At 39.8% G+C, this 13,144-nt stretch overlaps 2 protein-coding genes and 1 pseudogene across 2 annotated transcripts; all 3 read right to left on the bottom strand.

The window, feature by feature from the left end:
• Window positions 1–58: 58 nt before the first annotated feature.
• LOC143889320 (disease resistance response protein 206-like) lies at window positions 59–1,034 on the bottom strand (annotated as a pseudogene).
• Window positions 1,035–6,176: 5,142 nt separating this feature from the next.
• LOC143889319 (dirigent protein 5-like) lies at window positions 6,177–7,421 on the bottom strand. Its single transcript, XM_077393494.1, has one exon. It carries the CDS (start codon window positions 6,898–6,900, stop codon window positions 6,352–6,354), a length of 549 nt encoding a protein of 182 aa, XP_077249609.1. The 5' UTR covers window positions 6,901–7,421; the 3' UTR covers window positions 6,177–6,351.
• A 3,560-nt stretch (window positions 7,422–10,981) lies between these two features.
• On the bottom strand, window positions 10,982–12,472 carry LOC143890448 (acidic endochitinase-like). Its single transcript, XM_077395136.1, has 2 exons — window positions 11,855–12,472; window positions 10,982–11,469 (listed from the first exon to the last, which is right to left on the bottom strand). The coding sequence occupies exons 1-2, from the start codon at window positions 12,354–12,356 to the stop codon at window positions 11,102–11,104; spliced, it is 870 nt and encodes a 289-aa protein (XP_077251251.1). The 5' UTR covers window positions 12,357–12,472; the 3' UTR covers window positions 10,982–11,101.
• Window positions 12,473–13,144: the final 672 nt, after the last annotated feature.

The raw sequence follows: 13,144 nt of genomic DNA, 5'->3' as shown, positions 1-13,144 counted from the left end.
GGGCTGCATAACTTAGGCACACCCACATGGTGTCAGCTATTAGACTTCATCTCAACGCGCCTCATGCTGTAAATCACATACAATGAAAATAAATTCCAAACAAAAAATATCTTTGCGCTGATAATAATACAAGATCAAGACAAAATTATACCAGAGATGGAAATATAAGGGAGAGAAATTTTCAAACCATGCTTAGACCTTTCTAGGCATAACATGAAGTGCAGTAAATTGCATAAGACAAGGACTGATTAGTCTAATTAAACAGTTTTATTGTGACCACCGTTTCAAACTCGGTTCCCAATAGCATTCATACAACTTGATATCAAGGCGAAGGCGAAAGTACACCTCTCCCTCAAAAGAATCAGTCATAATCGTAGCAATTCCGCGGGTCATAAAGAAGTCTCCGGTCCCACCGATCACCGAAATGTCCCTAGTCTTGTCCATCAATGGATCTGCGCCTGCTAAGTTTATGGTTCCTTTATAATCTGTGGTGTTGAGCACCAAGCTAAAGGCTAGCCAAGCAGTGAAGATCTCCTTCTTGTCATAGAAGTAGAGACCCTGGCACGACCAATTGGCTTTGAATGTAGATTGTTGTCTAGGGTAATTGGGTCATCAAACACAACCATGTCACCAAAATGGCTCTGCCCGGCTAAGATAGTTCGGTTCCCCCACGTGGGTGCCCCTACAATGGCCGAAGTAGAATTCATGGCGTTCTTGCCATTGTAGATTATATCATGGAAGTATAACACCAAGTTCTTACATGGCTTAAGTTGTATGGCAAAAGACCCAGAGAGGAAGAGGAAGAAGAAGAAGAGAAGAATGAGGATGGGTCCTTTTCCTTCCATTTCTAGCTTCCTTGGCATTGAGGAGAGATGGAAGAGCAAAGCAAAAAAAGAGAAAAGAAAACACTACAAAACACTATTCTCCTTCCTTCATCATATAAGGATTCTTATGTACCATGCATGGTGTAATAAATATTCAATTAAGGCAGAAAAATTACTAATCTTGACTTTCAAGGTGTCTTCCCTTTTGACTTTTTCTCGAAATGTTTGCTTGCCACCGACTACTATCATAATCATAGCATCATCACATACCAAATGAATCACAATTTAAAGAGACCTTAGCTTTTACTCATGTCATCTCTAGAGAAAACTTAACAACTATCAAATGGAAGAGAAAAGTCCTTACTGCTTTTTCTCTTTATGAGTGTATTTGAAGCCTCCTGTCTTAGCCGGAGGGACATGAGTGTCACCATGTGGAGGTGACTCTTCAAATCTATTCATACGCCATAGAGCAAGTTGAAGGAGTATTACGCAACATTGAAAGTCCCCTAATGACGCATGACTACTGTGGAGATTGTGTTGGAGTGTTCTTAGTTCTTACCTTATTATCAACCTTTTTGAAAATTGACCGAGTACTTCTCATTAACCAAATTTGGGTTTTGTCTGGGGATTATCAACCTTCCTAAAATTAACCAAGTATGTATAATTTTTATTCCTTCTCATTAACCAAAATTGCGTTTTGTTTGGTGATTATCTAAAGCTTCCATTGGAGAATTTGACAATATATGATATTGGTTTCTCACAAATTCATGCAATTACGTAGTGGTTAGTTAAGCAACTATGTATTGCTAAGCATAGGCTATTATAGGGAGGTCCTTGTCTTGACGATGTAGATAATGTTATAAAAGTCTTATAAGATGGCCGCATTACTCTTAATTAATTACGTATAGTGGTTTTCTAATATGGGATTCAAAGGCAATTGAGATTAATCTCTCTTAAGGGTCTCAAATTAGTAAGAGATGTGTTGGGAGAGGGGGGACCTACCCTAAACCACAACTTATAAATACGAGTGGTTGCTTAATGGGAGCTACACATTAAGGTGCTAAGAGTGATTTAGGGGTTTCTATGTGTGTGGTCCTTGATCTATTAAGGAGAAACCCGAAACTCCGTTGACCTGAGCATCCAAACTTGGTTAGATTGGAAGATCTCTCCAGGTGTTCATCTGAATTGTTTTAGACGATCAGATTGCATACATCACCTAGCATCTCCATCTGATCATCATGGCAGGAGGTGTGATTCATTTTCCACATTAATACTAAAATAATAGATAAACGATCATGAATAAAATCAAAGCCATACAATCTATAAGTTTATAATGAACGATGGAGAAAGAGGCAGGTGACTTTGTGACAATGGAAATTGTGGTCCACCTATTTCCCGAGCTATTGGAGCCTCTGAAATAGTCCCACACCATGGGAGTGGCCGAGTAGGGGGATCACCATTAGTAAGGCCTTGAGAGGACCTGCCATATAATTTCATTGTGGCCCTCTACTTTTCTTCTTTTTGCCCCATCTCTTGCAAGCATGCCTAGTGGGAGTGGGTGTTCATGTGACACTAGTGATGGTCCCCATGATGCTAGTAACCATTTCAAGTTGTTTTTTAGTAGGTAAATACGGTTGAGGCAGAAACATTCAGATCTTTAACTACTGAGGTGCTGTCCTCGGTGGGGATAGAACTCCTTGGATAAGCTGTTCCTAGGATTGGCTATCCTGCTCTGAATAAACCCCTGGGATTGTCTTGAAATGTTTATCGGCTGGTGACCTTGCAAAGGCCTTAAGGTTAAATGGTTGCATGGGCAAGATCCTAGATCACCGACTTATGGGTGTTCTTCGGGTCCATCTCGGCCTGGTTTATGGATGGTTTGTGACAGAAAAAGTAAATTAGAAGGGGGTTCATGCATACTTAAGAGACATGATAGGAGTATGTTGTGAGTTTTATACAGCTAGCCTTGGTCACTCGAGGATAACGAGAACTCTATTAGTTAAAGTTTTTATGCACTTCCGCTAGCAAGGTCCATTTACATCCAATCCTTGATTTACATGCCTGTGCTGATTGTAGTGTATATACCTTACCCATTGGGGCATGAATGGACTATAGCAAGTTTATCAAAGGATAAAATAAACATTGGCTTGCTATGAGTGGAGAACAATCCCACAACAATGACAACCACTTTCACAAATGTTGGATCACGTGGTCCCATCAGCCCTTGGTTGAAGATTTGTGATGATCATCGTGCACACATCCAGATTTTTAAAGGGCGACCAGGAGCGCACGATAGTGCCCCCTCCCTTTTAACGTGAATTGTGGGCAGCTCGTTGGTGGGTGGGTGATTGGTGGAGACAGGAGGTGGTACTATGCATCCTTGATCTAAAAACTGAAAGACCTAACTTTTGGTGGGTGGGTGATTATAATCTAGTTTAAAGACTTGACCACCCTAACTACAACTTGGCGTGACCTAATGCACGTCCCAATCAGACACAAAGTGGGATAGCCTCATGCCAAATATTGAAGAAAACATTATAGAAATAAAGTAATTTAATTGTTAGTGTTAACGTATTTAAAAAAAAAAGCTTTCCAACAGTGTAAATTACAGTTAGCATACAATGATTGTAACTTTAATTACTGTATTATATAGTTTGCATCCAATGATTTTGTTTAAATGTTACTTAAGCCGAGGGAAATGAAATCTTACCTTCTAGTTTAGACATTGCTTCCTTGAAGAATTCATGGCCTTAGATACTAAAAATAGAGAGGAAAAGAAATGGGGATGTCATCCCATGATCGTCTTGGTCATGACTTTCTTTTCTTCCCAATAATCTCCACCAGTCTCCAATAGAAGAAAACAAAACTCCATCAAAGAAAAACAGAATCCCAAAGGTTCAAAAGTTGAGGAAGAGCCAAAAAGCAAGGAAGTTTAGCAAAAGACCCCTCTTGGATCACTAGGGACTTAAACACATGAGTATGAGGACTGACTTTAGAGACCACATGTATTCTCTCTTCTCTTGCTTGTTTTGAGTTTTGATATCAACGGTATCATGACCTTGGTTGTTCTGCCCCCTTCCTTAGACATTGTTCTAAGAACTGGGGAGTGGTTTTGTTTCTTTTATTGCATCATCTTTATTTAATTAATATACTGGTAGGAGTCCGCCTAACCCCAGCTTACTGATAAAAAAAAGAGAAAAAATCTCTACCAGTTCTGAAAAAAAGAAAAACAGAAATGGGATGTCAAAAAAAGGAAAAAGAAGAAGAAATGGGGATGTCCATCCTGTTCTAATCAGGCCCTTGCTTGGAGCTTGCAGATGTGTTCCTTTAAGTTATGATATTCCGATGATCCATCGGACCGTCCGGGTCCATTGACACACCTACCCAGGCATAAAACGCCTCTTAAAGGAGGTCTTTGGTGGTGTGCACGCACCAACACCCAGGGAATACGATCCATGCAGACTAGTTGCCCACTTGAATAAAAGATTGTGAAAGCTCAAAAGTCGAAACGTCAAAACTTTAAACCAAAAAATTAATCTTAAAATAACATGAATCAAAGTGTCAAAAGTGGAGAGAGAGAAGATGAGAATAATTTATTTATACATACTATGAGAGAATCCACTTATTGTTGTATTAGTCTCACCTATTGTTATATGTATAGGAACTGCAGAAAGTATTAAAATAATAAAATGAATTTATGTTACAAACGAATTAAATTAAAATAATGAAAGATTGCAACGTATTTGCTATTAACAAGTGGTTTAATTTGAATCATAATATAAACAGGTATTTGGTAGGGACTTTGAAAGGTATTTGGCAGCTTGGCTGTTGCATGAGAGAGCAGCCACCTCAGATGAATTAAATGAATAAGACAAAATCTGCTGAAAAGTGAGCTGAGTGGTCGCTAGCAAATCCCTTATAAAATTCCAACAGCATCAGCGTCGATTAGTATTTTTTAATGAATATATGTAATTACTGAAATTAAACTACCCTAGCATGATCCATCTGCTAGCTGTTACTGGAAAAGTCTTCTTTCATCTGTAACATGGTTAAGGATATAGAAGATGAGATAAAGAGTCAACAACTGCCAGAAGATTACCGTAGCAGAAATCATGGACTCTCGTAACATTTTGTATCTATCCATCCATGTATATCTATAAACTATCTCCATGTATATCTGTAACTATCTTATCCCCTATGGGAACTTTCCATGTAAATAGAAGGAAGAAGATCGTGACACTCACCTTGAATAGTGAGTCGTCCTTCTGCAAAAGTTATTCCTTTGTGTCTTTTTATGCTAAATATACACAAGTCTTTAAAGGAGAATGACCTTACCCCTTTCCATCCTTAAACATGCAATCAAATTTTATCAGCACGTTAATATTCCATGGAAAAGAATTTCATGGTCGGCAAACATAGCTAGCCTAGCTAAGATTAACTCGAAATAATCTTATTTTTAAATATGGAGCGACTTTAAGTTGGTATCCAAAGAGATCCTATGTTATTTGACATCTCGCTTCTTTTTTTACGTGAGTGATTAGTGTGTAGCTTGAACTGACATGATCGCTTGAATCACTCTGTGGGCACATAATTGTAATAGAATAGAATGAGGCATGCAATAACATAGCAGGCCTCACCCCTTTCTTTGATACTGACCGTTCATCTCATCGACCGTAGTCTGATCAATGTGCAAGCATGAAATTCTACAATAAAGACGGTTTAAACTCCGACTGTAGATACAAAAGATCTTTTAGCTGCAGATCAGTATTTTCTAATGACTGAACCCTTCTTTAGGCTCTCCTGCTTGAATTCTAATCGGATTTTGGGCACAATTTGTACACAAGCTTGCAATCTAGGAGACTAAAATATCCAATTAGATTAATTGAACACAAATTATTTTCTTCTGATTTTTTTATAGGCAATTATTTGGGGTTTGGAAGGACCCTTAATTACCAAAAATATTAAAAATATAAAGAAAGCTAGAAATGGGCATAAATAAACCCACTGCGGCTTCGGCTATTGTCTTTAAACATGTTTGGAGGTCAGCAAACGAAAAGGCGGATGTGTTAGCCAAGTAGGGTGTTGGGAGGGAGAGTATTCTCTGGTTCGATCATCTTCCCCCGTAGTATAATATTGTAATTTTTGTTGTTTTTTCTCCTCATTTCCTGTATCTTTCTTGTTTTTTTCTCTGGGTTGCCCCTTCTCAGGTGCTCCCTTTTCATTTTATACAAATCGCCATTTCAAAAAAATAAAAAAATAAACCCATTACAATCATAAGATAAAACATGATATAAATCTCACACTCACAAACTAACCCACAATATTGGCAATAGTGACTAGCCCAAGCCCTATTTACAAGCACTTAATTTAATTAATGAAAACAGACATGCAAGGCTTTCATTACCTTAGCTTAACCCAAATTGCTATACATCTTATTATCTACGTCAAACACACTCTGATATTAACTTAAAAAACAATCACAATAACATGCATTTTATGCTAACAGACTTGCATGAAGAACAGTTCTCTAATAGCATTCAAACAACTTAATATCCATCTCAAGACGAAAATAATCAGCCCCTTGAAACGTATCGGTCCGAAAGGTGGCTATCCCTCTAGCCATGAAGAAATCTCCTGTGCCACCAACCACTGAAATATCCCTAGTCTCCTCATCCATCATATCTGCTCCCATAAGGTTCAAAGTCCCCTTATACTGAGTAGAGTTGAAAACAAGTGAGTAAGCGAACCATGCATTGTAGGTTGTTTTCATGTCATAGAAATAAAAGCCTTGGGCACGCGCAACAGGAGCCGAGAGATAGTTCTGATCTATGGTCATGGGATCATCAAAAACTACTAACTTTCCAAAGTTAAAATTTCCGAGAATGTTCGAATTTGCAGCTATGGTAGAGGTGGCATTTTCTGTGTTCCTACCGTTGTATATTATGTCATGGTAGTAGAGAACTAGTCTCTTGCATGGGGTACTCTGCTTTGTCAGGATTTTCTTACGAGCAAAACTGCTATGAATTAGGAGGAAGAAGAGAAGAATGCAAAATGTTTTTTCTGCAACTCCTTTCATTGTTCTTAGGTTGATGACTTTGGGGCTCAGTGAGTTTTTGTTTAGATCAAAACCAATGTTTCTTCTCGTTATATAAGGGTTCGCAAGTATTAAAATATTCGTGGGTTTTGTTATGTTTTAAGCTAAGTTACAATCAAATTGTACGTAGGACATGAGAGTGGTTAGTTGCTTATTGTATGTATGATCGAAGACAATGGGAGCAGTTGATGGAGAGTGACCAACACCAATTCTCATGGTTGTTTTATGTTTTTTTATTTCTAACTATATATGAACACTTTTTTCTCTTCTCCTTGTCAATGGCTCAGATGTAATACACGTGGCACTTCGGAGTATGAGGTTTTTTTATGGACGGTGGATGTTTCATTGCCAAGGAAAAATATCTGACGATCCTAGCTTTTTTATTGTCATTAGATGATTAAACAAATAAATTTGTCAATTTTATACAGTTATAAATTAAGAATTTTCTTTTACTAGGACTAACTTAGTTAAGATTCAGCCATTTACGGAAAGAGAATGGGCTGATTTTGGGTGAGACACTTAGGTCATGCAGCCATGAAATTTTTTTCCATGGAATATTGGTTTATCTAGTGGTGGGATAGGGACAAGAAGGGTGGAAGATGAAGAGAATTGAGAGGTAGAAAAAATCCACTTTAGGGGTTTTTGCAAAAGGAGAAATTGTATGGTGTAAGGCCTTACAACAATAAGGCTTTTGTACGGTGGAAGTACCACGCTTGACATTTGATCCAAGGGTGGTACTTCCACCGTTGTAAGGCCTTACACCATATATAATCTCTTGCAAACGAAGTTGTCTACTTTGCTTTATTTGCACAGACAGTCATGTAGTTTCACAATTTGCAAATAGAGTCACCACCTTTGAGTCAATTTTGCAAATCAGGTCATGCTATCAATTTGTGACCAAAATGCCCATTTTTTTTACTTGTAAAAGACCAAAATTTCCTTTTATATAAAAAGACCTAGTAAAAGGACCAAAATACCTATGAACCTCAGTGATATGATTCGATGGGTGGGTCCCACTAACCCAATTCAAATCCATAGAAGAACCCTGTATATGGTGGGCCCCACAACTTTATGCGTCATGTTTTGTTTTGTTGGGGTGGGCCCACTTTTTGACACCCATGCATAAGAATGCTAGTACATGTAAAAATGATATTCCCACACCGTCGATTCAAAATTGATGGTTGACTGTAAGATGTATTTTGGTCTTTTTAATTTTAGCCTTTTAACATGTAAGGAGATTTTGGTCTTTTCAACGGGTCAACCAAAAATCTAACATGGGTATTTTGGTCAAAAGTTGATGGCATGACCTGATGACCTGATTTGCAGACTTTGCTCAAACATGATGACTCTATTAGCAAATTCGCAATGTAGAAGACTCTCTTTGCAAATAAAGAAAAGTACAAGACTTCTTTTGCAAAAAACCCAATTATCTAAAGATAGTATGATCCAGGTGACGTTGCGTGATGTGTTGAGAACGGAAGAATCTGGTTTCTCTATTGATATCATAAAAAGGGATTTGCTAGTGTCCATCGCAGAAAGCATTTCGCGGCTGGTCTGTTGCACATTAGACCAGCCACCTCGTGAACGGAGACAAAAGCAATTCCCTCCTAAAAAATATATAGAGGTACAAAAATTCCTATGAATAAAATATAAATTGGTGTAAAATTTGATTTCCTCATCAACCTATATCTTATCAGAGTAAAATATCTGAAATTTGAGTTCCTAGACCCTTGGGTTTCCCCAAGGAAAAATAAACCATTAATTTTTGCAGCCTTTTCTCTTACACATGGGATTACCATTTGAATGGGACCGACTATGTAGGTTGCCTCCACAAGATTAACGGTCTAGACTAGACGCACATGCCCCCATAATGCACCCAGTTGGACCAAAGATTTCCTTTTACCTTTGATCCTAAAAGTAACCTTTTGCGTAGACGTTTCATACCCAAATTGTAACTCGTAAGTAGTAAGTTGGGCCCTTTTAAAGGGTAGTGATGTATTTGCCGTTTTTTTCAGTTGGGACAGCCCCATCTCGTGTATTTATGAATACTCTGTTACCCTAGAGGGGGCTCTCCCAAGTAAATAAAAAGGAGTTTGTCCTAGAAAAAAGAAAGTTTCAACCCATTGCTTGGAATTCCATGTGTAAGCCCAAATCTGAAGGAAGAGTTGGTCTTAGAAAACTTGCTGATATTGACAAAGCCTTCCAACTGAAACAAGTGTGGCATATTATACAAAACAGAGACACTCCCTGGGTCAAGTGGTTCCATGCCAAATATGTTCGCCGTAGGAATTTCTGGCTTATAAACACGCCCAGCTCTCCCTCGTGGGCAGCTAGGAGTATCTTTAAAGCCAGAGATTCAGCAAAATCCCTGATCTGATACCTAGTTGGAGAGGGTAAGGACATAAATTTCTGGAGCCAACCCTGCCTTCCCTTGGGCCCTATTAATTCTCCCTCTTCTCTTGGTTCGCTACCTAATTTCATCCCAAGCAAAGCTTCTGTTCGTGATGTATTTAATGAAGGTTACTGGGAGCGGATCCAGCTTGAACCTCACTTTCAAGAGCTGAAGAATCTCACTTCCTCTGCTTTGCTTTCCTCCAATTCCATCGACAAGCCTATTTGGAAACCTTCCAATGATGGTTTCTTCAACACTAAAAGTGCATGGAATGCTGTCCGTCCCCTTGACCCAAAAGTTCCTTGGTACTCATCTATATGGTTCACAGGTCATATTCCCAAACACAGTTTCATTGCCTGGCAAGCCATCCAAAACAAGCTCAGCACATCTGATAGGCTCACTTTCCTGGGCTCCTCTCTTAATACTACTTGCCCCCTTTGCCAAGCTGCCCCTGAAAACATAAACCATCTTTTTTTCTCTTGTTCATATTCTGCCTGGATCTGGAGAAATGTTCTGTGGCGAATTTCTTATAGGAAAAAGCAGAAAAGATAAATCTTTGAGGAAGAAGAATGGCTCAGAGGAAAATTTAAAGGGAAAGATCAGTCAGCCACTGCTGCAAAAATTCTGTTCGGGGCCTCTATCTACTACATTTTGGCGGAGAGAAGTCAGAGAATCTTCAAAGGTGCCGCAAATCATAAGTAATACATTCTTCGACAGATTCTCCACTGCTCAAGAAACCGTATTCTATTCCTCAAACTTGATGTGAAATTTGCAGATGACTTAACTGTCAACTTGAGACTCCCTGGTTTACTGAAAACTGTGGTTCCGAAGTATTGTCGATGGATTCCTCCTGATTCCAATACCCTGAAGTCAAATTCTGATGCATCTCTTGATGAGGACACTGGATCCTTCGGTGGTCTCATCCGTGACCATAAAGGCCCAATCATCGGCTGCTTCTCTGTGATTCGCAAGTCCGAGCCAATTCATCACTTGGAGTTTGAAGCTATTCTTCAGGGGATTATTCTTGCAGCAAGTTGAACATCTCGAAAATTTGGATCGAATCTGACTCACACTCGGCTGTCCAAGTTATTAATATGGGTCAAAACTGTCCTTGGGCAAAGATCCCCACTGTTGAAGCTATTCACAATGCCCTTAGCAAATTCATTTCGTGGGAGATTTCTCATATTTGGAGAGAAGCCAATGGTGCGGCTGACTATCTTTCGAAAAAGGATTCCCTTCTTGTTGGTTATCGAGCCCCCATAGTTGCTGTTTTTATTCTCTCAATGAAATCTGGTAGGGGTCCTGCCTAACCCCAGCTTACCCATCAAAAAAAAAAAGTGTAAAAATAAAAAGAAAAAGAAACGAATATATAATTTCCCCTTTTAAACCTGTAATTTGAGTTAAAAAAAGGCAATCTTACATACCCAAATTGCATCCAAGCACCAATTTGGACCTTATAACCTAGCTAGGTCCGAAGACTGAATTTCCGAACTCCCATCTGGATTTTGAATTTGCTTATTTTTCAAAAGAAGGAAAAGAAATAATAATGAATCACGCCTCTCACGCGGTGGGTGTTTCCACTCATACATGTTTCTTTGAGTTACCATCATGAAATTAACAGCAAAGGACAAAAAGAAATCATCGATTTCATTTGCAGGGGAAGGCTATTAATGAAAAAAGAGAAAGAAGTCTCAATTTATTCCTTTATTTATGATATTATATGGTATGATTTGGTTGGGGAATGATGCCCCAAAATTTATTTCATGACAAAAGTTAAAGGGAGTTCAAATTTCAAACAGAACTCTTGATGGAGGAGCTATATCCGTTGTCGTAGAACTTAGACCAGAGCATGACCCCTCCATACTTGGATGAACCTTTGATGGCAGGAAGCACTTGAGAGGTGAGGATATCTGCTGGGATAAAGCCAGGGGCCGCATCAGAAGACGCAGGAAGACCCAAGAAAATCTGACCGGCCTGAACAGTAGTCCACTGATTCCATGAGTTTATAAGATTTGCAGTACTACCAGAGGAGTATTGGCAATCTATGTTGTTGTAGAACTGAACCCAAACATAGTCGAAGAGTACGGTGTTAATCGCCGTTCCGAGCTGTGCGTCGGGAAATGGGCACTGCGGAGCCGCTGCCAAATACACCTTATTACCTGTGAAACAACCAATCATTCCAAAATTTATTTAATCATTTATACGTCAACACTACCCCTTCATGTGTGGCCCCTCATTTTCAAAGTTAGGGCTCTGATATCATGTGAAACAACCAATTACTCTAAAAGCTCAAGCTGCTTGAGTTGGTGTTATTTAATCATTTATACTTTACTCTCCCTTACGTGTGTGTTGCACATGTGACCCCATTTTTGGGTTGTACATACACTGGTTTGCCATACACGTGGATTTTTAATATGAAGGAGTAGTTGGTTTTGAACCAAGGACCTACTATGAGGCAATAGCTCTGATACCATGTGAAACAGCCAATTTAAGATTAAGCTGTTAGGGTTTGGACTTATTTAATCATTTATACTTCAACATTACCTTGCTTACTAGAGAGGAAGTTGGCTAGCTCGTCCCAGTGTTGGCTGCCCCCTGATTCGATGTCAAAATCAATACCATCAAGAACAGCATCGCCAAGTGGGCGAGAAGAGGATTGGCCGCCGAGGTAGTTGTTCCACAGGTAGTCGGCGACTTGTCTAGCATCATCGGTGGAGGAAAGGGAGTAGCCACCTGAACCGCCTCCAAGAGAGAGCAAAACCTTAATGCCTTGGCTTTGACACGATCTTATTTCATCGCTTAAGCCAGTGCAAGTACCGGCCGATGGGTTGCAGTGGCCCGCGAGGTTGAGTACTGGGGTCTGACCATTGCCGAATGAGGAGAGGAATGCTATGTTCACATAGTTGTAATTCCCCGTCGTGCATGTATCGCGTAAGCTTCCCTCGTTTCCATTTTGGCCCCAGTAGATGGCGATTCCGGCCGCGCGTGAGCGTCCCACGAGTGCAAGTAGCAGTAGGGAGATGAGGATTTGTAGTTGGAGTGCCATGATTAGAGGTAAAGGTGATATCTGTGGGAGAGAAAGCAAGACAAGAAAAAGGGGTGTTTTCTCTTCTCATTAAGGTTGAGAGAGCGTCCTTCTTATAGGCCAGGTGAAGGAGGAGCCTTCTCTTAGTAGTGAACTTTGATTCTTCCTCTCATCAAGACTAAGTCCCGTGAAATGTGGGATAGACTTTTGACTTAGGACAGATGGATGGGGAGTTTCTGAGGAAGCTTTCCATTTTACCAGATGAACGGTCAGATCAATAATACAATGAGGTCACGGCCTAACATTCTCTAGAATGCCTCTACCACCACATCATCATCGTATTAAATGGTAATATTTTTTATCCCGGAGCCTACGCCAAGGGCCAAAGTGATGCAAGTTGAGTAGTCAATGGTCAAACCGACAAATGACGTATTTTTTCTCCTCGCTTTCTTTCGAAGCAATCGCTGAGGAAGCTCTAAGTTCTAACACGCAAATGGCCCATTTGACGGGCAAATTAGACACGGAAGACACAATCACCCCATAACGTGTTTAATGGGTACTACCATTCTGGGCTCATTCATAGGGTGTAAAATGATGGACCCACACCATCAAAACATTAGGTGTAGACCTGGCAAACGGGTAACCCGGGCGGGTACGGTTACAACCCGTGCAGGTATGGGTACCGGCGGGTACGGGTAAGAAATACCTGTGCGGGTACGGGTAGCCTTTCATGAACCCGGAACCCACTCGGGCGGGTACAGGTATACCCGCGGATAACCCGGCAAATTTAAAGAAGAAATTATATATAT

This window comes from Tasmannia lanceolata, unplaced genomic scaffold, assembly GCF_043159265.1.
Source record: "Tasmannia lanceolata isolate RefF3 unplaced genomic scaffold, GAP_Taslan_0.1 ptg000013l, whole genome shotgun sequence".
In the NCBI taxonomy this organism is placed as follows: domain Eukaryota; kingdom Viridiplantae; phylum Streptophyta; class Magnoliopsida; order Canellales; family Winteraceae; genus Tasmannia; species Tasmannia lanceolata.
This window is presented reverse-complemented; position numbering and strand designations above follow the sequence as displayed.

Coding starts and splice junctions, on each gene's coding strand:
- LOC143890448 (XM_077395136.1), bottom strand. CDS start 12,356: ATGGCACTCCAACTACAAATCCTCATCTCCCTACTGCTACTTGCACTC. Junction 11,470..11,854: donor CTTCCTCTCTAGTAAGCAAG/GTAATGTTGAAG, acceptor GTTGTTTCACAG/GTAATAAGGTGTATTTGGCA.
- LOC143889319 (XM_077393494.1), bottom strand. CDS start 6,900: ATGAAAGGAGTTGCAGAAAAAACATTTTGCATTCTTCTCTTCTTCCTC.